The 26171-nt window shown below is 44.8% G+C and overlaps 1 protein-coding gene across 7 annotated transcripts in view; it reads left to right on the top strand.

Moving 5' to 3' along the window:
* The first annotated feature begins 2048 nt into the window (after positions 1-2048).
* The window catches only part of Apmap (adipocyte plasma membrane associated protein), a 28277-nt gene continuing 4154 nt past the window's right edge, over positions 2049-26171 (top strand). For 2 of the 7 annotated variants that reach the window (NM_001398966.1, NM_001398965.1), the window contains exons 1-6: positions 2050-2229; positions 10921-11037; positions 16771-16886; positions 23168-23260; positions 24500-24616; positions 25735-25909. In NM_001398966.1, coding sequence (NP_001385895.1) covers positions 2138-2229; positions 10921-11037; positions 16771-16886; positions 23168-23260; positions 24500-24616; positions 25735-25909 — 710 coding nt within the window. In that variant the 5' untranslated portion in view covers positions 2050-2137. Of the gene's footprint in view, positions 2607-10802; positions 10827-10863; positions 11038-11466; positions 11557-16770; positions 16887-23167; positions 23261-24396; positions 24454-24499; positions 24617-25734; positions 25910-26171 lie in introns of those variants that run through there. The other 5 variants (XM_063284289.1, XM_063284288.1, XM_063284290.1 and 2 more) reach the window with 5 other exon arrangements.

Below are 26171 nucleotides of genomic sequence, written 5' to 3'. Positions count from 1 at the left end.
TGCTGCCCCAATGTGGAGAAATAAAAAAAAAAAAGCGAAAGAGAAAAGGGATAAACTCCTGTACTCTCATCAAAGGCATGCCTCCAGTGTCCCAGTAGGGCCAACCTCTTACAAATGTCATTATTTTCTAGCGTCACCCATGCTGAGGACCAAACTTTTCACAACACAGGTTTTTGGTGTTCCAGATTAACTCTAGCACTAAATTGGATGGGGTGCTACTGGCATTTAAAGGGTAAAGGCCAGGGGTGGTGTTCAATATCCTATACACATGACAACCACCACTTCACCTCTACAACAAAGGATTATCTAGCCCCAAATGTTATCAGTGCTGAAGTTGAGAAACCTGACCTAACCAGGCATGGTGGTCACATTTCTCTTTGTGCAAATAGTTGGTAGAATGAGACAGTGACACTGATTGGCTGCGGGGCTGGAGGGGTGATGTGGGACAATAGAGCACTAAGACCAGATACAACAAGCAAAATGGACTTTACCTAGACTTGCAAACAGAAAACTCCTAAGTCGTATTGCATAACACCAATGATCGAAGCTCAGGCTGTTCTAACCCCAGCTCGTTCAGACTCATGTGCTTCAAGATAAGGCCATGAGTGTATCTCCCAGTAATCCTCTGTGGACCCATTTGTTTCAGAGATATGGACACTGGCTCTCCCAGACACTCTCCTAGTTTACAGACTCTAACCAATCCCTTCCAAGACCATTTCTAACTTTAGCCCTCTTAAATTTCCTGAGCAGTCTTCCATAACTACCCTCTTTTGAGGGGCTCACGGGTCCTCTGGTGAATTCCTTTTATGTAGCAAGTTCAGTGTATTCAACTCTCTTATTATTTTGAGTGTGTATGTTCTGGGTTGCTTTGGCCCACGCATTTCACACTGGGCATAGGATACATATAACGGATGTAGCAGGCTACTGGTGACAGTTTAAGAATGTTCAAAGAGCCTCCAGCAGAGGGAGAAACTCTGGAAATTCAATAAGAGATTTTCAGCAATGAGACTTGAAATGGATTCTGGATGATAAAAATGGTTTAGGTGGAGGTAAAAGAAAAATGTATCACAAGGAAACAGAATAATATCACAAAGTCAGAGACATGCAATCAGAAAAGGCAAGCTATCCAGGCATGCGGGTAGGTGCCAGACCCACACAGCAGTTGTTACAATTACCCACGATATTATCTTTATAATGTCCGTCTTCAATGATGGAGTCAAGTACAATGTTGCCAAAGCTTGAATTATATATAACGTGAGATCCCTACAGAACTGAGTGGGTGTTAAGAAATCTCCACTTCCCTCAGACTGGAGGAAAATAGAACATTGAGGTAGCATTCTATCGCCATCTAGTGCCGAAGAAATAATGGCATGTTTGTTTCTGTAAATCCTCGAGTGTAGTACAAAAAACCTCCGAGGCCTTACTCCCAGCACCTGTATCCTAGAGATCATTCCCAATGCCCTACGTAACAGTACTTGGTTATTGCTGCCTGAAGTTTAATTACAATTTACATGCATTGAAGTCATGGCTCCCATTAATTCCAGAGAGGAGGGCTTTACCTGCGGTCTGCTCACCTCACCTCCTGGCATATGTTTGACTCACTGTAATACTACACTACCTGGTGTTTGCTTCATGATTCCTTAAGTTTTGCTATTTGCGGTCTTTTCTACTTGGGCCTGTCTTTAGGTAACTCCCTTTAGAAATTTATCAAATGTCTATTGTATAACCACTTGAAGATCTAGCAGTCAACATCTGATCTTAACCAAAAAGACACATTTTGAACTTTAGCGGAATCATTTCGGAAAAGGTAACAGTTCCGGTGGGGATTACTGCATTGAACTCATTGTTAAGAACCAGTGGCACGGCCCAGCACTCGGACGCGAGGAAGACCCACGCTGCAGCCCAGCAATCCAGACTTGGCGGACTGAGGGAGGGACCCCTTATTTTCCGCTCACGGCTGGAGGCTGGGGCCGGGGGTGGAGCCGCACTGCTGTGCCAATCTCCAAAAAGGGGTGGGACCCGCATTGCAGCTCCGGCGCTAAGTTGTACGTCATTTCCTCGCGCCAAGGGACGGTTCTGAAACCCTCGCGCTTCTCTGTGCTGGTGGAGTCAGTGGAAACAGTGGAGGGGCGGCAGAATGAGCGAGGCAGACGGGCTGAGGCAGCGCCGGCCACTGCGGCCGCAGGTCATCACGGACGATGGCCAGGTCCCGGAGGTCAAGGAGGGCAGGTAGACCGGGACTGGGCTGGAATCATCCCTTCTCATTAACCCCACTTTGACCGTGGAGCCGGGTTCGTACTGACAGAGCACATTTGTGGGGCGAGGCCTTGCGTGCACCGGGCTGTCCGCCCTCGCGCTGCTGTGGACCTTTTCTGTCCTTGCCATCCAGCCGCTGGAGCCAATATCTTTTGCCTTTCTTTAGTTCCGCGCATTTTCCCGACTTGGACGTATCCTTGTTGGATCCTCTCCTGGGACAGCCACTTGATTACTGCCCATTAGCCTTTCGCGTTCCCGGTTTTTCACTTTCCTTGGAGAGAAGTCAGAAAGATGCTGGGTCTTCTTTCTGCGAAGATCCTCCTCCTGCATCTACTACCTTTGCGCAGTCGGTACGCCTCAGCGCGGAGTAGAGAACCGAAGTGACATTGTTGGCAGTTTTTCTGAGAATTCGGTCTTGCAGGTTTTTGTACTAGGGACAGTAGTTACTGACAGTAAATTTTTTAAGTGTTTCTGGCCCCAGTCTTTCTGAATTCCAGAATGCTCTGTTAGCTCAAATCTGAGGCATGCTCCTTAAACCCTACTAGAAGACATTAAAAATCCACTTTTCAACTTGGTGACGTGAATTTTATACTTTGAATTTTTAGATCAGCTTCAAATTCAATGGCAGAATTAACTTATATGAGATAAGTATCAGAAAATATTTATTTGGTCACCAGCAGTGTGATGAGGGGGCGTGGTACATACTAGATGAGAGACAATTTTTCGATTCTGATGATAGGTTTGACTAATGATAATAAGATAAACATACAAACACGTTTTGACTTTGGAAAGAGGATTTGTGGAAGAACAGGAAGGTATTAATGTGGGTCTTGATTAGGGAGACCAGCCATCCTAGGTTCCCTTGAGGTCTCATTTTCTAGGACTCACCTTGCTAAATGTGGATAAATTGTGACATGCTGCTCACCCTGCTTGTGGATATTGCTAATTAATTGCTAATGGCCGGTGAGTCTTTAGAGTGAATAAGCAAGGAGTGGCCAAACCTGACTGCAGAAACTAGGAGAACTAGGAAAGGAATGGATGGAGCTGTTGAGGGCCCTATCCAGGCACTTGGAGATGGGAAATGTTTTGAACCCTGGGCATCCCGGGACTCTTGATAGATTGACCTAATATTTAAAACAGCTGCTGTGGTACTTCTGATACACAGGCAAAGGGACATATTTATCTCTCTCTTTTTTAAATGTTCTCTGTGTTTACTTCTGTAATGGCTGCAAATTAGACCCCAAGCTGTCTCTTTGCACCCGATCTTTTCCAGTGTCTTCTATTTGTGCTTACAGTGTTTTCACTTTGCCCTTTGTAAACACGTTTGCTGTTTTTAAACATGTTTCGTATTTTATCTTTAGTGATCAGTAGTGGTTGCTTTTAAAGTGAGTTATTGTCACCTACCTTTCTATACTTAAACTTATAACACTTGTCTTCAGCAGTCCTCCTGTATTTTTTTTTCTTGTAGTTATTTCTAATAGTTTGTCCAATTATCTTCTTGACTATTGGAAGAATGCAGGGTTAAATGTGAATCAGGAAAGTTTTGTGAAGAGATCTGAAAGTTGGGAGCTCAGTACACTTAAGGCCCTGGGCTTGAGCTTCAGTGCAGAAAATTAAAAGGAAGCCTGGAATCTGAAAAAAGTATAAATAAACAGAATGTTAGAATAAACTTTAGACTTGCTAAAACCTGCAAACCTAACACAAAACCTTAAACAGACTTAAAACATGAGATTTCTCTCTCCTTCTTTCCTTCCTTCCTTTCTAAATATTGATTGCACAGTAGAGTGTGAATTTTGTAAATGACAATAGGGGGTTGCAATGTCAAAAATCTTAGACACACCTCAGAATGGAGGGGTGGAAACCTTGATTATCAGAATAAAAGAAGGAAAACAGATTTTAATAGTGGAAGGGGCACTTTGCAATTCTTCAGAAAGTTTCCTGACTTGCAGGAAAGGCAGCATTCAGTTGGTCAAGGTTATTGAGGTCTCAGTGAGTATGATGATTGAATGATGTTACAGACTTTGAGGATGAGTGAAGGACAGAACTGGCTTCTGGACAATGATTGAGAAGCATCTTTCAGAATTATGCTGTGAGAGTGAGTTTTGGGGTTAATGTCCGAATGTCTGAGTGATTTGATTGTTGAAGCCTTTGTAGTCAGTTTGGAGCATAGGTGGGTGGGGCATTTTAACACGCCACTACCTGTTAGAGTTACTGTTTGACACCGGTTTCCCAACTGCTTCAGGAACTTCATTGAAATAGTAATCCTTGCACTGTGAGACTCTCTTTTGACGCCTTTCTGTCTAGGAAGTTTGCTTTAGTTTTTATTGTATGTGTTTAGGAGTGAAGGATACACTGAGATTTAACAACAATGTCTTCAATATGTCCTGCAGGTCTAAGTCCAATTTTCCAATTTAAGATGGAGGATAAGAGAGTTAGGATCACAGTGTTTGCATCTATCTCAGCACTGCCCATGCGTGTCTTCAAATGGGTCTTTTAACTTGTTTTTCTGTACTTGCACAATTAAGAAAAAGAGAAAAGTGTTTCTAGGAGAAAGGAATGTGAAGAAATGAGCAAATTTGAGGTTTAGTTACTTTAAAAGATGAGACTTGTTGCTCTTTGGCCTTCATGCTTCCTTGCTTGCTTGTTACTGCATGCATTTGGAGCCAATAGATTTTTTTTCCCCCAGCAGAGTTCATAGTTCATTCTTGGATTCTCAGTGTCTTTTTATCTGATTCAAGGCTCTGTGGCTCTTGAAGGCCCTGTGGTCTGGTGTTCACATACAGGGAGAGTTGGAGATCCTTCAAATATGGCTGTTGATATGGCAGAGGATTTTGTAAGTTGTGGCTTTCGTTGACACAGTTGTCAGAACAGGTTGCATCACTGTGACTTGCCCTTTCCCATAGAGACTGCAGGCAATTCAGGGTGGCCACGTCCCCAAGGGGGTAAGCGTTGCTCTGGGCTCTGCTTAAGAAATTTGGACAAACAAGTTGGTTGCTCAGGGTTCACCTGGGAAGTAAGTTGCCAGCTTTGCTGATTGTATGAGTGTATGCTAGGACTGTGTGGTGTTCTGCAAGTGAAAATAGAGATAAAGGTATAAGCTAAATTATGCAGGTGTACAGTCTGAGGAAAGCCAACACAGAGAAAATACAGAGGGTTAGAAGTGGACTGTCAAGCCTCAGGATCCATAGTGAGGTCAAAAGAGTTAACCACAGCTAAGAGCAAATAAGTGTGTGCAGAATAAGACTTCAAGAGCAGTTTGCCTCATTTATGTGACACGCTCTCTCCATCTCAAGTGCTTTGTAGCAACACCCAGTGAGTGCCTACTTTATTTTCATCGTCATGGAAGATTTTCTGGAAAGTTGTGCTTAGTTTTCATGAAACTTGACCAGCTGGGCAGTGGGGGCACATGCTTTTAATCCCAGCACTCAAGAGGCAGAGAGAGGCAGAGAGAGGCAGAGGCAGGTCTATCTCTGAGGTGGAGGCTAGTCTGGTCTATAAAAGTGAGTTTCAGGACAGCCAGGGCTAGACAGAGAAACCCTGTTTTGAAAAAATCCAAATCAAACCAAAAACACCACCATCCCCAAGACAGACAGACAAACAAACAAACAAACAACTTGACCAGCAAAATTAAAATTACTAGTAGAAGCTGGATAGTGAAGTCTTGGAGAAGTTGGATAAGATTAATGGTGTCCAACTGTGCACCAGGAACAAATGATGGGTAAAATGCCCACTCTGGACTTGTAGATCAGAGTCTCAGGTGTTGTTTAAAGCTGTGAAGATGCTTGTTAATGTGGCTTATGTCTTTAAATCTCAGCATTTGGGAGGCCGAGGCAGGTGGATCTCTGCATTGAAGACCAGTCTGGTCTACCTATTGTGTTCCTGGAAAGCCAGAGCTACATAATAAAGAAACCCTGACTAAAAAACTCAAACCAAAACCCAACCCAACCCAACCCAACCCAACCCAACCCAACTCACAGCACAGCACAGCACAGCACAGCACAGCACAGCACAGCACAGCACACCACAGCACAGCACACCACACCACAGCACACCACAGCACAGCACACCACAGCACACCACAGCACACCACAGCACAGCACACCACACCACAGCACACCACACCACAGCACACCACAGCACAGCACAGCACACCACAGCACACACAGCACAGCACACCACAGCACAGCACACCACAGCACACCACAGCACAGCACACCACAGCACACCACAGCACAGCACACCACACCACAGCACACACAGCACACACAGCACACACACCACAGCACACCACAGCACAGCACAGCACACCACAGCACAGCACAGCACACACACCACAGCACAGCACAGCACACCACAGCACAGCACACCACACCACAGCACACACAGCACACACAGCACACACACCACAGCACACCACAGCACAGCACAGCACACCACAGCACAGCACAGCACACACACCACAGCACACCACAGCACAGCACACCACAGCACACACAGCACACCACAGCACAGCACACACAGCACAGCACAGCACAGCACAGCACAGCACACCACACCACAGCACAGCACACCACACCACAGCACACACAGCACACACACCACAGCACACCACAGCACAGCACACACAGCACACACAGCACAGCACAGCACAGCACAGCACACCACAGCACAGCACAGCACAGCACAGCACAGCACAGCACACCACACCACACCACACCACACCACACCCCACACTCAAGCAAGCAAGCCAACAGGCATCCAAACAAAAGCTGTGAAGGTTGTCTTGATCGAGGAACTTAAGTTGGGAGCACCCAACAGGGCGGCTTCTAAATTCTTTAGCTTTGATCCTGCTAACTGTAAGAGATTAATAGTACTGGGTCTCAGGAAATCCTGTCAAGGGTCCCGGGATATCAGTGGCAGTGTTGGCCTAACATGTAAGAGGCCCTGGGTTCCATCACTAAGACCACAGAAGGAAAAAAGGTGCTTGCTCAGGTCCTGACAAGGTGGGAGGTGTGGGATAGTCACTACAAGTCTTCTTTGCAATTCTGGCTACTTTTCCAGCTGTGGCATTGAATCCTGGCTGGGCTTATTTTGGACACAATTGGACCTTTTACCATGAGGTAAAGGAGTAGTGACTCAAGTAAAGTATCGTACTCTGAGTCAGATTACCAAGGTAAGAGTTTGAAAATATGGGTTGGGGATTTAGCTCAGTGGGTTTGGTCCCCAGCTCCGAAAAAAAGAAAAAAAAAAAAAAACGAGTTTGAAAATATAAGGTACAGGGGCTGGTAGGCTTGACGGGACGGGGCATGCTTAGCATGTGCCAGGCTTTCGAGTTCCATTCCCAACACCCTCTTTCTATGTGAGGAGCAGTGAGATAAAGGGAAGTTTGTGTGAGTCTGAGGCAGATTAGGAGAATTTGTTTTGTTAGGCAGTGGAACAAGAAAACTGTACTTTGGTCAGATTTTCGTGCTTGCTTTGGTTAAATGACAGCCTGCAACCACAGGTCTGGGATTACATAACGTGTTCCTCCATTGGTTCAGATGAGGTGGATGATTGCACCAGTGACCTTTCAGGGACAGGGACATCCTGGTTGGATTGTATATGTTCTCTGGGTGCTTTGAATATGTCTCTTGTTGGGATTCTTGCTTTTGCTTTTTTTTTCTTTTTTCTTTTTTTCCAGGGCTGGGGACTGAACCCAGGGCCTTGCGCTTGCTAGGCAAGCGCTCTACCGCTGAGCTAAATCCCCAACCCCTTTGCTTTTGCTTTTAAACAACCATCTTTCTGTCATTGGTACCATAACCAGCTCTGCTTTATTGAATGGATGCCTCTCAACTTATTTCTATTGTGGTAAAAAGCTTTAGGTTACTTAAAAAAAAAATCACTTTTGTACAGTCCCAGGCTTTGATGTAGCAGTTTGCATAGAAGATTCATTGACTTTGAATTTCTTTTTTCTTTAGTGGAAACAAATCACAGAATTTACTTAAAATCTCCAATTTAGTGCTTTTTGTTTTATAAAATGATAGAGTTTTGTAACAATTTACCATTGTCTAAACTTATATATATATGTATTTTTTGGGGGGAGATTGAGATGTAATTTTCGTAACACACAGTTACCATTTTAATCTGTGAAGGTCAGTAGATTTATAGTGTTTGTAGTGTTTCTACTTTCGTTATCCCATTCAGACACTTTTTACCCATTAAGTAATCACAAAGTTACAAGAAACAGTTTCTATTCACACAGAGATGTCCATAAGTAGATGAGTAGATGAGCATATTTGGGTGTACACATATGCACACACATACATACACACACGTGCACACATACGCACATACATGCACATACACGCATGCTGCGCACACATACATACACACATACACACATACATACAAACACATACATATGCACACATACACACATGTGCGCACGCGCGCGCACACACACACACACACACACACACACACACACACGCACGTGCACACACATGCGGGGTGGGGTTAGTCTTGTACCAATATTATATCACAAATACATGAATGATCCTGAAAGATCTTATGCCAAGTAAATGAAGTCCTCCCTCTTTCACAGAAGCTCCTTGATGCCTGGTGTTATTTTCAAAGAGTAAACCAGCAGTAGTTCACCAGAGTTCTGGCAGCTTTCCTCAGAGCTGAAAGGCCCTGAGTGAGCAGACACAGGCAGTCTGACCAGACATAAAGATCATGCGCCCTGCTGTGAGAGCTGGTTTTACACACAGGTAGCTTCCACAGTGCAGCATATCTAACTCTGGGTTGGTGATGGGGTTGGCTCTATGACCGACACCTATGAAGGACTTCAGAGAAATAGCATCAGTCCCAGCCACATCAGTAGAGGCTTCAAGAATGTGGCCTGTCCAGTCCTCCAAACCCTGGAGGGGGCTGACAGTAGTGGAAAGGACCACCATGGGTCTGCAGGCAGACACGGAACCAAGAGATCTAGGCAGAATTGCTGAACACGTGGTAGCTGCTACGAAGCATTAGAATAAGGATTCTGGGTAAAAGTCACCCAATTGCAAGTTGAGGAAGGATGTTAATTACTAAAAATCGTATGTTGTGTGGTTCCATTAACATAAAATTTGAAGATAGATAGTAGCACCAGGACATTTTGTAGTGTGTATGACAAGGGCTCTGGGTCCAGACATTTTCTACTCTCTACTACTGCTAATGGGGACAGCAGGCCTAGACTCCTTTTTGCTCTTCTAGTGTTCTTCCAGTTTTGGCAGTGGACATCGCCTTTCAAAACTAAAACTCTTCCCCAGACCCTTCCCTTAGATCTGTTCTGTTAAATAGGACTCCTCCCTCATCTTTTTAGGTGCATATTTAAATTTTTTAGAAAATTTTCATAAGTTCATGATTTTAGCTTTTCAAAATTTGCTCAGGTTAATCTTTTTTTAAAATTATTTACATATGTGTGTATTTGTATGCGTTTGTGTGTGAGTGTAGGTGTGTAGACATCCATGACATACATGTACATGTAGGTTTTTGACCATTTAAGTTCTAAGGAATTAACTCAGGTTATCAGCCTTGGCAGTAAGAGCCTTTATCCACTGTATTCCAGCCCCCTTAAGTTAATCTTAAAGCCAAGTGTTTAGTAAAAATTCCAGGGTCGTTTATGTAAAGAGATAATGATTCTATGAGAGTCATCACACATCATAAGAATGTGTGAGGTTTTCTAGTCACTGCTGTCATTTGTCTGAAAGCTACTCGGATTCCAGAGGTAGCACTTAGACTGGTAAAGTCCTTTGAAATTTTGTTTGTTTTTTGTTTGTTTCTTTTTTTAAAGATTTATTTATTCAATGTATATGAGTGCACTATAGCTGTCTTCAGACACCAGAAGAGAGCGTCAGTTCCCATTACAAATGGTTGTGAGCCACCATGTGGTTGCTGGGAATTGAACCCAGGACCTCTGGAAGAGCAGTCAGTGCTCTTAACTCCTGAGCTATCTCTCCAGCCCGGCCTTTTGGAATTTTAACTACTGAATCCATGTGAGTTCCCCAGGACTACCTACAAATTCCACCAAAGAAAGAAATATTTCCTCCAATTCCTGAAATGGGGAGGTGCACAATGTTTTGGAAATTAGGGTCTCAGAGTTGGTGGGGGTTCTGTTTCCTTCATGAAAATCTCAGTCCATCCCCACCTATTTGCTCACCTTCTCTGTACAATTTATGAATATACCTATCACATTTTTGCAAGTCTTTTCTTCAATCTTTTCTGAGGCAGAATCTTGTCACATAATCCTGACTGATCTTAAACTTACAATCCTCTTCCTTCAGACTTGTAAGTGCTGGCTTCAGGTTTGTGAGCTGTGCCTGGCTCTCCCATTACATTTTGTATTTATCAGTTCTGTGAGTTTTTCCTTTGAAATTCTACTAGAAGAAAGAGTATCTGGACTATGACTGACCAGAGTATTTTATACAGCTGCACGATTTTACACAAAGAAATAGTCATGTCTGCCAAGATTGCCAAACTGCTAAAGTTTAACTCTGAACCACAAAGCTGCTGACCTTGCAGTGGGGAAACTGGGTGAGCAGAGAAACTAGGTGAGCGGTTGTGCTTCAGAGCAGGCTTCCAGAGCAGCCAGGCTTGTCACTGTGTGTGGCTGGGCTGATTGTCACTCTGTTTTATTTCTGGCAGTTCCTTTAGTGGCAGAGTTTTCAGAATGACCTTCTTGATGCTGGCTGTGTCCCTTGCCATTCCCCTGCTTGGAGCCATGATGCTGTTGGAGTCCCCCATAGATCCTCAGAGTTTCAGGTAAGTGCCCCGTACTCTTGAGAAGGGTTCTCCCAACAAGTGGGGTGTGCGATAGATCAGTGTGGGTTGGGAATTGGTTATGAATAGGAGAGCTCTATTTCTTTAGCCCTTGAGTTTCATAACTTAGCTATAATTCAGTATGTGTGAAATTGTCCCTGACATTGTGATAGAAACCATTATGAAAATCAGAATAAGAGAAGCTTAAGAATTTGAAATAACTGACCTTAGTTCATTTGAAGTAGCAGAAGCACCTTGTGGTGATTTAAGTCACTTTATGTAGTTTTTGTAAGTAACTAGTTTTTAAGATTTGTGGTTAGTAATTATGTAATTCTGCTAAGTATAATTCACCAGTGGAGGTCTGTGAGGAATCAGTCTATTGTAATTTGAAAAGAAACCCCCTTAACATGCAGTCATGTTTGTGATTGGCAGGGCAGAGTCAGGCTCTTATTGGTGTTTGCTGATATTGAACTTGGGCTGGTTATAGAAGAGCTGTGTGGTTTGACCTGGAGAAAAGGGAAGGTAGGTTGAGATTTTCATGTAGGAGCTCTCTCAACTCCCTGAGCTTCTGTTTTCCTAACCATTTTGCAGCACCTACCTCTAGAAATCAAAGGAAATCCCAGTTCTTCCATTTGGTTGAATAAGTTTGACAAATTCACATTTCCTAATGCACATAGATTCTGAAGTGGCAAAACTTCAAATCGTCATACCAAAAACCACTGAAGAGCCTTGGTTCCCCTTGGAGATACTAGTGGGAGTGAAACCATCTGAAGTTTATTTTAGATGAGTTAGTTCCTTCATGTAAAGCTTTAAGGACTTTATACAAGAACTTTGTCTAACTATGAAGTGAAGGTAATCTATACAACTGAATAACATATTGGTGTTTTGTATATAAAAATTAGGATTTTATATTGGATTCAGTTCACTAAGAACACGTTCTGCAGCTAAGGTCCAGCAGACTTCAGAGATGACGTGGACATTCGGGCAAGAGTCACTTGTTTGTTAGATTTAGAATTATCAAATGATCTGCGTGTGTGTGTGTGTGTGTGTGTGTGTGTGTGTGTGTGTGTGTGTGTGTGGTGTGTCAGGGTATGGATAGAGTGCTTACCTAGCCAAGTGCATAGATCCTTGATTTGATCCCAGCACTATAAAAGTCAAAACCAAAATCATGACCGACTACAAATAAAGTGCGTACTGCTGTGGAAATGAGATTAGCTTGCCTTGTATGATCCAGAAGAAATGCTAGCCTTGTCAGTTTAAAGGTTGGTCATTATTTGTATGCTAGTGGGTACTCTTTCTTTCACACTTCCTGTTTGAGGACAGTCTGGTAGTTTGCTCATAGGCCCTTCTTAACATGTAGAAAGATGTTTTAGTCTACTCCCAGCTGAACTGATCTAGGCATCCTTGAATAATCACTGTGGAGATCAGAAGCCTGCTTGGCCCTACCTTGTCAAGGGGAGTAGCAAACAGCAGGTGAAGATGTAACTTTGGAGTTGACTGAAGTCCTTTCATCTTGGGTTTGTGTGAGGAAAGAATAGTGATGAACTTAGCTGAAAAGGGGTGTGTGGCCACTGTGGCAAATGGAAAAACAACTCAGTGAGGATTTGACATTGTACAGGGGAGCCTGATGAACAAGAGGGTTAAGGTGCAGCTGAGAGTCTCCATGAACTCAGATTTGGGACCGGTACATTTAGAAAGTAGAAGAATGGGCCCCTAAACACAGCGAAAGGAGTAGATTGGCTGAGAACTCAAGATTCACAGTGACGTGAGATGAAGAAAACGGTTAATAAACAGTCAGAAGGCTCTGCCTGGAGCACAAGTATGTGACAAATGGTGCCAGGTCACACACATGGGAGGAGAGCAGAGCTGCCGTCTTCTCCCAGCCTCTGTTATCATTATTAACCAGGCGTGTGGTGGCTAGCAAGTGTGACTGTGTTTGTGTTTGGAAGTGTCCTCCAGGTTACTAGCGTGAGCTCAGAGCACACTTAGAGTAGTCACACTGAGTAGTCAGAAGGCCTTGTAGTAGGTGGCAAGACAAGAGGCAGGAGCTGCAGCCCCTTAGACTGGAGGATTGTGCAGCTTACATTACTGTGTAGCATAGAGGAAGACAAAGGCCTGTTCTTCAAAGCCACCTTCCTTTTCCATTGTGAAAGAGGAGTATGTTGAACTGCATATTTGACATCTTAATGACAAGAGTCTTTGAGGGTACATTTGACAAGATGGTGAGACGTGAGCAGAATGACAGGGCTGTCAGTGTAGTCATATGTGGTTGGTGGAGGAGCAAAAAAGCCAGCATTACCTTAGTGATATCAGCTGCAGAGAAGTGAGGCATTTGGGACATCTGTGAGTTAGAGAAAGCTTTCCATAAGCCTGTCTTAGAGTGAGCTTTCTGTGGTTTTAGGCCTCTCAGGTTATTTTCCCCACTTGTAGGAGGTCAGAGAGTGTGTGAGACATGTCTTTTCTTCTTCCCCTGTAAGTGGAGGTCCTACTTGGGTTTAATTCTATATGCTTCTTAAAATGCTGATTCTCTCAGTTTTCCCCAAACCCATCTTCCCTTCCCTCCTTCCCTCCTTCCCTCCTTCCCTCCTTCCCTCCTTCCCTCCTTCCCTCCTTCCCTCCTTCCCTCCTTCCCTCCTTCCCTCCTTCCCTCCTTCCCTCCTTCCCTCCTTCCCTCCTTCCCTCCTTCCCTCCTTCCCTCCCTCCCTCCCTCCCTCCCTCCCTCCCTCCCTCCCTCCCTCCCTCCCTCCGTTTCTTGCTTCTTTCTTCCCTTTGACAAGGTCCTACTTGGTACCCCAGCCTGGCCTGGAAGCTGACTCTTCTGCCTCAGCTTCCTGAGTGCTGGGATTTCACTGTGGGCTACGTGCTAGTTTCTCCTAGCTTTTGGTATCCCACTTACTCCTAAAGGCTGCTCTTTGTTTTATTTTTGACCTTCTGAGTTTTGAGTTTCATCCTGGTAGTAAAATGCTTCTGAAACACTGTTAGTCTCAGGTGCTGGTGGAATTCATCCTCCTGTTGGTCTTTAAAATGGTAACAACAAAACCTTTTCTCCAAAACATTGCTATCTTTTTTATCTTAAATTTGACTTTAATTGCTAAGTATATATTTAAAATGGCTAGAAGCACCCATATTCTTCTGAGGAAAACAGTCTTTTCATTTCTAAGTAGAAACTCAGTTGGTTTTCTAGGCCCTATGAGAGGTAAACTGGATTGGAAGCTGCTGAGCAGAGATCTGTTAAGGTGGCGTGGTACAGGCTAATGCCCTGATGTGGACTTTTGTGTGAGGCAAACTCGGCACACTTAGATTTGACAGAGCTAGCAAAGGGAGTTAGTAAGTTTGATTGCAGAAGAAAGAACAAAACATGATCCTGGCTGAAAAACTACTACGACAACAAAATGATAAGTAACTGGGCATAAACAGTACAGCTATGGAGTTAGCAAGGATAACCGAGTGTCACTGGCTTTAACTGTAATGAGTACTGTGGCCCGACTATCAAGGTAAGGCCCTAAGACACTGTCTGATTTGGGCTTCTCGGTGGCTGTCCTCTGCTGCCAACTACTACCATGAGGACCTTGCTTGCCTGCTCTTTCTATTTGCATCCAAGTCTGACTGTCCCTGTCCTCCACCTCTTGAGACACAGTCTCCCTTTGTAGCCCAGGCTGGCCTCAAGCTTCTGACAATGCCCAGCCTTAGCCTCCGGAGTGCTGTGATGATGGCACGAGCCACTTATCCCTGGCTCTACATTTTCCTGATGTCTTCCTACTGAGATTTTTCTCAGGTTGCCTGTGGGCAGAACTTCCTGAGTGGAAGGATTTAAACCAAGGTGGGGAGGGTTGAGTGTCTCTGGCATTGGCTTTATGCTCAAACGTGGTTTGCTTTGCACACTCAGCTTGGTGGTTGGGCTTGCCAGAGTCAGAACTAAATTCCTTGGCCAAAGCAGGTAGGCTACTTACTACCCCACCTAAAGTTTCTTGGTTAAGCTAAAAGGGTTTGACTTTATGGCTGGAGGAATGCCACACTTGGGAGCCAGGGCAGAGGGTAAGAGAGAGAATTTAATCTGAGTGTAGTGTAGAAGAGGTACCAGGGAGTAAAGTACATTGTCATGAACTGACAGGTAGGCAGAATAGAGAGTTTTTTATCCCCCCACCCCCACCCCTAATCCCCTTCTTCCCACTCATGATCAGGCTAGGAAACTGCTTTGCTGAATGGCAAGGTTGTGAGGAGGTTGGGAAATATCTTCCTCCTCCCTATCGGTGTGCATTAGGAACTGCCTGCTGGCCATGTTCTTGGGATATAGCAGAGGGAAATAGGAAGGGACTCCTTATCTACACAACATCCCTTCTCAGGGGACCTGTGATGGTTTGTATATGCTTGGCCCAGGGAGTGGCACTATTAGAAAATGTGACCCTGTTGGAGTAGGTGTGTCACTGTGGGGGTGGGCTTATGACCCTCACCCTAGCTGCCTGGAAGTCAGTCTTCCCCTAGCCGCCTTCAGATGAAGATGTAGAACGCTCAGCTTCTCTTGCACCATGCCTGCCTGGATGCTGCCATATCCCTTTCTTGATGATAATGGACTGAACCTATGAGCCTGTAAGCCAGGCACAATTAAACGTTGTCTTTATAAGAGTTGTATTGGCCATGGTGTCTGCTTGCAGCAGTAAAACCCTAAGACAGGGCCAACAGTAAACACACCAGAGAAACAAATCTAGAAGTACATGAGACAATGAAGTGCAAAGGGAAGATTAGAGCAAGGACAGGGCCAGGCCCAGGGAGGCAGCAAACTTTAACTTGGGTGCTCAGCATTGGCTTGAACAAGTAGGAAAGAGGAGCTTGTGAGAGAGTTAATGTTAAAGACCAAAAATACCTAGTACCCAAGACCCTACAAGGGGTGGGAGTTGGGATGGGGAGCAGAAGAAACAACAAAACGGGAGAGGTAACAGGACTGGACTGGGTAGTGTAGGGCCAGACTGGGCAGCATAAGAAGTGACTGCAAGGACTTTGGTTCTGAGTGAGATGGAGCGTTTGCATCAGTGGATAGATACTGTAGAGCGAAGTGGGGCGCTTGATTGAGAATAGACTGTAGGGGTGAAGAAACAGAGGAGAGAAGGTACTGGTGAGGGCAGAGGGCAGCAGAGGACCTGGGAGGAAGGTCCAATCATGTCTTCTTAAAAGTGGCCTCAGCGGTAGCTGGCAGCTATGGCACCTTTGCCTGTGGGTGGGAATGAGTTGGGAGGAAAGTTGCTTGACTTACTTTGGGAGGGGAGGATGGTCTAGGGCTCAGCGGAGTATACCTGTGTGAGGTCCTGAGCACTGGATGCTATTCCAGACTGGCTTCCTTTCTTACCAATACGTGTGAAACAAGAAGCTGGTTGCTGTGGAAGGTCAACAGGGCTCCCTCCATGCCAGGCACACAGTACTACTTAGAGAACTAGTTATAGGGCTGTCTGCATCAGAGATTGTGAGGATGTTTCATTGTCTTGAGGCCCTAATGGTGATGAGACCCTCAGGGTGTCTGGGGTGTGGGGACTTGCAGTGTTTTTGTTAATTATTTCCTACTATAATTTTTTCTGATAGTCTTGAAGTTTTCCCCTTAACCTTTAGATTTCTGGCATTCAAGGATGTTTTGGGAATGTATTCTGTGTGTCAGAACAGGGAGTTAGACATGCCACGGGTCCTCAGGAAACATTTTTTTCATAAATATTTTTATATACAAAATACTGCAATTGTGTTATTTTACAGCTTCAAAGAACCCCCTTTCATGTTTGGTGTTCTGCAACCAAATACGAAGTTGCGACAAGCAGAAAGGCTATTTGAAAACCAACTTAACGGACCAGAATCCATAGTAAATATTGGGGGTAAGTAAATCAGGGGACCTGATTTCCAGGTTGCTAATGTTTCTCAGGGTGGTGGGTTCTGTGAGAGTAGCTGCAGTGGGACACAGCTCCCAGGTAGGGGAGCTCTGGCCTTGAATCTCACCTGTGAATGTCTCAAGGGAGCAACTCTCTCTCTATACTTCTTTGTCTGATATACATTCCATTTTTGTTTTTTGTTGTTGTTTTGTTTGTTTGTTTTTCTTTCAAGACATGTTTTTCTGAGTAGCCTTGGCTATACTGGAACTCGTTCTACAGAGTAGGTATTAAACTCAGAGGTCTGGGCTTGCTCCTGCATTCTGTGTGCTAGGATTAAAGCTGTACACCACCACTGCCCAGCTGCACTGGGTGATTTTCAGTTTTACAGAACACTTTGTTGTGCTCAGTATTGTAAGGAGGCGAAAGGCAAACGCAAACACTGCCATTGTGTTCATCTATGCAGTTAGGTAGGTGTGATTTGATAGCACCCTAGTTCTCTGCTCACTTTGTCTTTGTTCTGCACAGGTTTTATTTTGAAGTGAACAATAGAGGTTCTCAGAACCCATCCATCTCAGGATGGGTTTTCTGAAAACAGGAATTGGGCCTAATGTAAATCTGCCTCTCTCTCTCTCTCTCTCTCTCTCTCTCTCTCTTTTGTTTTGTTTTGTTTTGTTTCATTGGGATGAGATGTAAGCTATGTATTGAAAGGACACAGTTAATGAGATGAGCAAACCTGGACTGGGGTGAGGATTTCTGAGTAGCAGCTTTGAAATGCTGCAGCCCTGATTTTATTACGTTACCTGGGCAGTGACTGTGGGCATTTTGTGCTGTGCACTTAGTTTTGTTTCTCAGCTGGCCAGGGTCACTGCTGCACAAGTGTTCGACAAACTCTTGTCCTGCACCTGTTTCTTCCCTTGAGACCCAGCAGCTCCTCATTGCTACAGTTGTTGCTTTGTTATATGGCTTGTGAAGTAAAGATTTTTTCCCAGTAAGAGTAAATACTTCTTGGTAGAACTTCTGTTTCTCTTAAAAGATCTTGGCATTGGTTGGTACATTTCTTCCATCAGTTGTGGTGAGGAGCCACCACTGTCATTTCCACTGGAACTTGTAAGTGTTGGTTGATGGCCTTTGCTGCCTTGGTGAGTGCACCCACTCTGCCTTCTCCCTTTCTCCATACTGAGCAGCTGTGTACTGGGTGACACCTCTGCTGTGGACCCAAGACAGCCGCTCTGCTTCTGTTCCTGTGGATGTGAAGCGTAAGTCGGCACCCAGATACCTGCTCTTGCTGCAGCAGCCTTGTTTGCACGGTGTCCTGGGGGAGCCTGGCAGGTGCTGCCTGCCTCAGGACAAGGGCTAGGAAAGCAACCATCAATTAGCGCTCTTTGTCTGTTTTCAAGTGAACCATTTTTAAACATGTTTTCCAGCTCTGAAGTTATTCCCACTGACATCAACACTTTGAGCAGCAAGAGTGCAGGGATTGTTTATAGACAGTGAGTTGTGAATTCTTTACAAGTAAGGCTCCAAAATGAATCACGACAATGCTTTTACCCTCAAAATTATAAAACCTACTTTATTAACTGTCAGAAATGTTCAAAATGGTTTGTTTTGCATATTATTTTTGATAATTTTAAACATACACATATTTTTGTCATTTTCTTCCTCTCAGCCTCTTTCACTCATTTTCACTCCCTTTCAACACTTTGTTCTTCCTACCAAGTCATCTATTTTCACAGTTTTTGTCTTTTTATTTATCTTTTAAATGGCCCACTGAGCATAAGTAGGGTTCCTTTCAAGAGTGTACATGGGGGTTATCTACTGGACCAGGCAGCGTAACTGGCTGGATCACGGAAGAAAACTACTCTCCTTCCTCAGCAACTACTAATTGCAGTATATCCTCAGGGAATTACTCCTCCTCCTTAGTCCATGATGAAATGTTGACAGGTTCCTTCCTGTGCAGGTCACCATAGCTTCTGAGTTCATGAATGTAACAGCCATGCCACATGCATGAGACAGTGTTTCACAGCATTCTTTCTCATCCTGTGGCTTTTACATTCTTTTGGTTCCCCTCTTCTGGGATGTTTCCTGAGCCTTGGAGGGACAGTGATGTGGATGTCTTTTGAGGGTTGAGCATTTGGCAGTCACTTATCCTCAGTGACAATTTGCCCAGTTGGAGTTGGCATTAGCCATCACCCATTGCAAAGAAAAGCTCTGACCAAGGCTGAGGGCAACACTGATCTATGTATAAACATATATTTAGAAGGCAGTATGACACCATTTCTATTTAGCAAAACAATAGTTGGTTCCTCTCTAGGACTTCTAGCTTCTCAGCCGTGGGCTTTTGATCAGAGCAAACTATTTTTAATAATGGAGCAAAAAGTAGAGATGTTACCAGAATGGGCACTGGGTTCAACATGCAGGTTTTGCCTTTTCACTGCTGTCATCTACCAGAGCTGTGCTGCTATTCCCACTGTCAGTTGGTTTTAATTAGGGGTCACTCTTGGCATTGTAGACCCTAGATTTGAACAAATTTGTAACGCCATCACTGAAGGTATTTTTACTGTCCTAAAGTTTCCCTGGTTCTCCTTCCCTCTTTAACTTTTGGCTCCTAGTGACTTACATTTCTGCATTGTTTGCCCTTTTCAGAACCTTGTAGCATTAGAATCATACATTCTTTTGAGGTACCTTTTGCATCTGGGTTTGTGGATAGTGGTCTGTGGTCTGTTTCTCTTAGTGTCTATTAGGGATAATACAGAAGTTGTGACCCATAGAATAGAATTAAGTTAAGTATTATTTCAGCTTCTGTCTTCTGAAGCAAATTTTAAGAGATCTTTTTTAAGGTAGAGCTCACCAGTGAGCCAGTCACTGGAGACTGATGCTTTTTATCGCACTGTTGTTAATTATTTATTCAGTTTCTTTAGCATGCGTAGGCCTGTTCTTATTGTCTCTTTCTCTTTGTATAGCTTTGGCCAATTTCATCCTTCAAGGAAGCTCCATAGTCAGCCCCCATAATTTTGTTACTTTACATCCCCCTCCACCCTACAGACAGGATTTCTCTTTGTAGCTCTGGTAGTCAGGAGCTTACTCTGTAAACTAGGCTGGTAGTCCAGGAGCTTACTCTGTAAACTAGGCTGGTGGTCCAGGAGCTTACTCTGTAAACTAGGCTGGTAGTCCAGGAGCTTACTCTGTAAACTAGGCTGGTAGTCAGGAGCTTACTCTGTAAACTAGGCTGGTAGTCCAGGAGCTTACTCTGTAAACTAGGCTGGTGGTCCAGGAGCTTACTCTGTAAACTAGGCTGGTGGTCCAGAGCTTATTCTGTAAACTAGGCTGGTGGTCCAGGAGCTTACTCTGTAAACTAGGCTGGTGGTCCAGGAGCTTACTCTGTAAACTAGGCTGGTGGTCCAGGAGCTTACTCTGTAAACTAGGCTGGTAGTCCAGGAGCTTACTCTGTAAACTAGGCTGGTGGTCCAGAGCTTACTCTGTAAACTAGGCTGGTGGTCCAGAGCTTACTCTGTAAACTAGGCTGGTAGTCCAGGAGCTTACTCTGTAAACTAGGCTGGTAGTCCAGGAGCTTACTCTGTAAACTAGGCTGGTGGTCCAGAGCTTACTCTGTAAACTAGGCTGGTGGTCCAGAGCTTACTCTGTAAACTAGGCTGGTAGTCCAGGAGCTTACTCTGTAAACTAGGCTGGTGGTCCAGAGCTTACTCTGTAAACTAGGCTGGTGGTCCAGAGCTTACTCTGTAAACTAGGCTGGTGGTCCAGGAGCTTACTCTGTAAACTAGGCTGGTGGTCAGGAGCTTACTCTGTAAACTAGGCTGGTGGTCCAGGAGCTTACTCTGTAAACTAGGCTGGTGGTCAGGAGCTTACTCTGTAAACTAGGCTGGTGGTCAGGAGCTTACTCTGTAAACTAGGCTGGTGGTCCAGGAGCTTACTCTGTAAACTAGGCTGGTGGTCAGGAGCTTACTCTGTAAACTAGGCTGGTGGTCAGGAGCTTACTCTGTAAACTAGGCTGGTGGTCCGGAGCTTACTCTGTAAACTAGGCTGGTGGTCCAGAGCTTACTCTGTAAACTAGGCTGGTAGTCCAGGAGCTTACTCTGTAAACTAGGCTGGTGGTCCAGGAGCTTACTCTGTAAACTAGGCTGGTGGTCAGGAGCTTACTCTGTAAACTAGGCTGGTGGTCCAGGAGCTTACTCTGTAAACTAGGCTGATGGTCCAGGAGCTTACTCTGTAAACTAGGCTGGTGGTCAGGAGCTTACTCTGTAAACTAGGCTGGTGGTCCAGGAGCTTACTCTGTAAACTAGGCTGGTGGTCAGGAGCTTACTCTGTAAACTAGGCTGGTGGTCCAGGAGCTTACTCTGTAAACTAGGCTGGTGGTCAGGAGCTTACTCTGTAAACTAGGCTGGTGGTCAGGAGCTTACTCTGTAAACTAGGCTGGTGGTCCAGAGCTTACTCTGTAAACTAGGCTGGTGGTCCAGAGCTTACTCTGTAAACTAGGCTGGTGGTCAGGAGCTTACTCTGTAAACTAGGCTGGTGGTCAGGAGCTTACTCTGTAAACTAGGCTGGTGGTCCAGAGCTTACTCTGTAAACTAGGCTGGTGGTCAGGAGCTTACTCTGTAAACTAGGCTGGTGGTCCAGGAGCTTACTCTGTAAACTAGGCTGGTGGTCAGGAGCTTACTCTGTAAACTAGGCTGGTGGTCAGGAGCTTACTCTGTAAACTAGGCTGGTGGTCCAGGAGCTTACTCTGTAAACTAGGCTGGTGGTCAGGAGCTTACTCTGTAAACTAGGCTGGTGGTCAGGAGCTTACTCTGTAAACTAGGCTGGTGGTCCAGAGCTTACTCTGTAAACTAGGCTGGTGGTCCAGAGCTTACTCTGTAAACTAGGCTGGTAGTCCAGGAGCTTACTCTGTAAACTAGGCTGGTGGTCCAGGAGCTTACTCTGTAAACTAGGCTGGTGGTCAGGAGCTTACTCTGTAAACTAGGCTGGTGGTCCAGGAGCTTACTCTGTAAACTAGGCTGGTGGTCCAGGAGCTTACTCTGTAAACTAGGCTGGTGGTCAGGAGCTTACTCTGTAAACTAGGCTGGTGGTCCAGGAGCTTACTCTGTAAACTAGGCTGGTGGTCCAGGAGCTTACTCTGTAAACTAGGCTGGTGGTCAGGAGCTTACTCTGTAAACTAGGCTGGTGGTCAGGAGCTTACTCTGTAAACTAGGCTGGTGGTCCAGGAGCTTGCTCTGTAAACTAGGCTGGTGGTCCAGGAGCTTACTCTGTAAACTAGGCTGGTGGTCAGGAGCTTACTCTGTAAACTAGGCTGGTGGTCCAGGAGCTTACTCTGTAAACTAGGCTGGTGGTCAGGAGCTTACTCTGTAAACTAGGCTGGTGGTCCAGAGCTTACTCTGTAAACTAGGCTGGTGGTCCAGAGCTTACTCTGTAAAGTAGGCTGGTGGTACAGGAGCTTACTCTGTAAACTAGGCTGGTGGTCCAGAGCTTACTCTGTAAACTAGGCTGATGGTCCAGGAGCTTACTCTGTAAACTAGGCTGGTGGTCCAGAGCTTACTCTGTAAACTAGGCTGGTGGTCCAGGAGCTTACTCTGTAAACTAGGCTGGTGGTACAGGAGCTTACTCTGTAAACTAGGCTGGTGGTCCAGAGCTTACTCTATAAACTAGGCTGGTGGTCCAGAGCTTACTCTGTAAACTAGGCTGGTGGTCCAGAGCTTACTCTGTAAACTAGGCTGGTAGTCAGGAGCTTACTCTGTAAACTAGGCTGGTGGTCAGGAGCTTACTCTGTAAACTAGGCTGGTGGTCCAGAGCTTACTCTGTAAACTAGGCTGGTGGTCAGGAGCTTACTCTGTAAACTAGGCTGGTGGTCAGGAGCTTACTCTGTAAACTAGGCTGGTGGTCCAGAGCTTACTCTGTAAACTAGGCTGGTGGTCCAGAGCTTACTCTGTAAACTAGGCTGGTGGTCCAGAGCTTACTCTGTAAACTAGGCTGGTGGTCCAGAGCTTACTCTGTAAACTAGGCTGGTGGTCAGGAGCTTACTCTGTAAACTAGGCTGGTGGTCCAGGAGCTTACTCTGTAAACTAGGCTGGTGGTCCAGAGCTTACTCTGTAAACTAGGCTGGCCTCATACTCACAGGTTTGTCCACCTCTAACTTCTTAGTGTTGGGACTAAAGGTGTGCACCGCTCCCACCTCCTACTCTTTACCCGCTGGCTTCTTTAAATTTTAAGGGTTTAACCTTTTCCTCTACATCATTTTCCACCGTAATGATCTTTTCCCTTTTTGTTTTCATAAACAGATGTGCTGTTTACTGGCACAGCCGATGGCCGAGTTGTAAAACTGGAGAATGGAGAAATAGAGACCATCGCCCGGTTTGGTTCGGGCCCTTGCAGTAAGTTGCTGAAACTTCTTTGGAAAGCTGTCGTTTTCACTTTTGGAGATCTGCTGACGATTTGGCAGATAGGACATGCACTGGTGTTGCCTCCATTTTTTATTGCCATGTCATCTGACCTTGGAGTGTCCACTTGGGCAGTGGTCATGTACTTCCTGCTGCCACATCCTCTCATCATCCCACCCAGTTTCTGGTTGCCTTCCAGGAACTTCATCCAACTGTTAATGGCTGTGGATGTGGGTGCTGCTTTATATAAAGGCGGGGCCTTGGTGACTGTCCTGGGCTTACATGTGATTCTTTAGTAGCTCCTTGGGGATTTCAGTCATGTCACTCAAGTCTCATTCACACCTTGGAAGCATGAGCAGAAGAATTCACTGTTTAAAAACTGGTCCATAGGATTCTTACTTTTTTTAAATTAACTAACTCATTGTACATTTCTTTTTTTTTTTTTTTTTTAAAGATTTTATTTTATTGTATATGAGTACACTGTAGCTGCCCTCAGACACACCAGAAGAGGGCATCAGATCCCATTACAGATGGTTGTGAGCCACCATGTGGTTGCTGGGATTTGAACTCAGGACCTCAGGAAGAGCAGTCGGTGCTCTTAACCACTGAGCCATCTCTCCAGCCCCTCATTGTACATTTCTATTTATTTTATTTTATTTTTTTTGTGGTACTCTGGGTGGAATCTAGGACCTGATGACCAGGGAGTTGTTTTATCACTAGGGTACACAGCCTAATTATCATTTTTGATAACTGGGACATTTTATAAAAAAAGATGTTTTCGTTTCAAAATAAAAACAACATAAACATATAAAAACCAAAATAAAAAAATCATCTTGCATCTTTTGTGATGTCTGTGCTGACGTTTATGGAGAACCTTTTCAGGCATCTTTGTAACCCACGCTCACACTAAAGAGTTTCCACTCCACTCCACCTGCACTCAGCACCTACACTGAGCACTGGACAGTGGGCACCCCTGTGGTGCAGTAGCGCGTGCAGTAAGCCCTGTAGTGAGCACACTGTGAGTGTGTACTGGTTAGCACCTACGTCAAGCACTGATGTTGAGCCCCTTGCAGTGACTCTAGGCTGAGGCAGGGCAGGTTCTAACGCTGTGGTCTTTTTGCTCTGTCCAGCGTGGTGTCTGTTTAGGGAGGTATGGAAGAGATACTTGGACACTGAAGAGGGCACAGGTAGAATCTTGGAGCAGCCGCCGATTCCTATCGTTTATCTTCCTAGAAACCCGAGATGATGAACCTACCTGTGGGAGACCCCTGGGCATCCGGGTAGGACCCAACGGGACTCTTTTTGTGGTTGATGCATACAAGGGACTGTTCGAAGTGAATCCTCAGAAACGTATGTTACAACTTGTTTCTTTGATATTTTCAGATCTTTCAAAGAGTGTGCACATAACGCTGATTTAATAAGTTTAATAAGATTGTTAAATATAGTCTTCAGGCAACTGCAGTGTTTTCTTACTAAATAACACCACAAGTATTGCCCACAGTATAGATACTGTGTTGGCCACCAGAGAGTTGCCTCTCGGAACCTGCTTTGGTTCTCGGGCATCTGTGTTTTAGCCACTGCCTCTCAGAAGCGTTATTTTGTAAACATGACTTCTCATCCTCTTGTCTGAGAATCTTTTCCCCCTTAGGCAGTTCTCCTCTTTTCTCTTGTGACTGGTCATGATACCACCAGAACTGGTATTACAACATGTGCTGTGTGCTCTCTCCATGCAGGATCTGTATGTGGGGCTAGACCATGGGCATTGCAGATTGGCCCCTGCTTTCTGTTGGTTATGTCTAGGGAGGGTACTCAGCCTCTCTGTTCCTGCTTTCCCATTTAGCATAGAAGGATCTTTTCTGTGGATTCTTGCACAGGGTCAAACAACAGTGTGTATAGGAAGCTTGGCGCTATGTACATCCTTTCTGTTGTTTGAATTTTGAATTTTGAGCTGGGAGGTCTCATTGTATTACCCAAGCTGGCCTCCAGTTACTGTGTTCAAGCCCTTCTCTAACCTTACCTCTCACACCCAGAACTGCAGTGTGTTCCTCATTCCTGGCTAGTTTGAAAACTCACTATTGTTGCTGCTTAAAGTAAAAGTGGATAAATGGGATACTTGATTGTTTATTCACCTGGGCTAACACATAGCACTAGGTACTTTTACATATTGTTCTTAATAGGTTTTGCTTTGTTTTAATTTTGTTGATCTCAATTAAAGAATGTATTCTTCATCCTTAGGATGGATGCTGCCTTCAGTAAAATTTAGTTAAGAATACAAACCCCAAACCAAACCCCCCACAAGATTATCACCTAAAGCTGGTAACTGAGGGATAAAAGAGCTCACTGGGGGATAGAAAAGCTCTTGTTAGTTTTTTTCTCTTGACATCAGTTGTGTTGATTAACATTGTGAAATTATCAAGAAACACATTCTTAAGGCGACAGTAAATCTTTAATTTTTTTTGTAACCTCAGGTTCAGTGAAACTGCTGCTATCCTCTGAGACTCCCATTGAGGGCAAGAAAATGTCCTTTGTGAATGATCTCACTATTACTCGGGATGGGAGAAAGATTTATTTCACGGATTCTAGCAGCAAGTGGCAGAGACGAGACTACCTGCTTCTGGTGATGGAGGGCACTGATGATGGGCGGCAAGTATTCCTTTCAGACTTTCTTTCAATTAGGGGATTGGCCATAGGTGGTGGCAGCAGGCCTTGTTTCTGTTGGAAGCCATAGAAGGGTCTCAGCACATAGTAGGGTCTTATTCATAGTGTCTAGGAATAAGACCTTAGTGTCTCCGGAAGGTCTCACTTCTTCACCGGAAATAAAATGAAGTCTAATCACGAGGGTGGTCCTAGACAGAGTGGGTGAGGTCCACTGTAGGATGATGTCATTATGCAGGTGAAGGCAGGT

This window comes from Rattus norvegicus, chromosome 3 (genome assembly GCF_036323735.1).
Source record: "Rattus norvegicus strain BN/NHsdMcwi chromosome 3, GRCr8, whole genome shotgun sequence".
NCBI lineage: Eukaryota > Metazoa > Chordata > Mammalia > Rodentia > Muridae > Rattus > Rattus norvegicus.
This window is presented reverse-complemented; position numbering and strand designations above follow the sequence as displayed.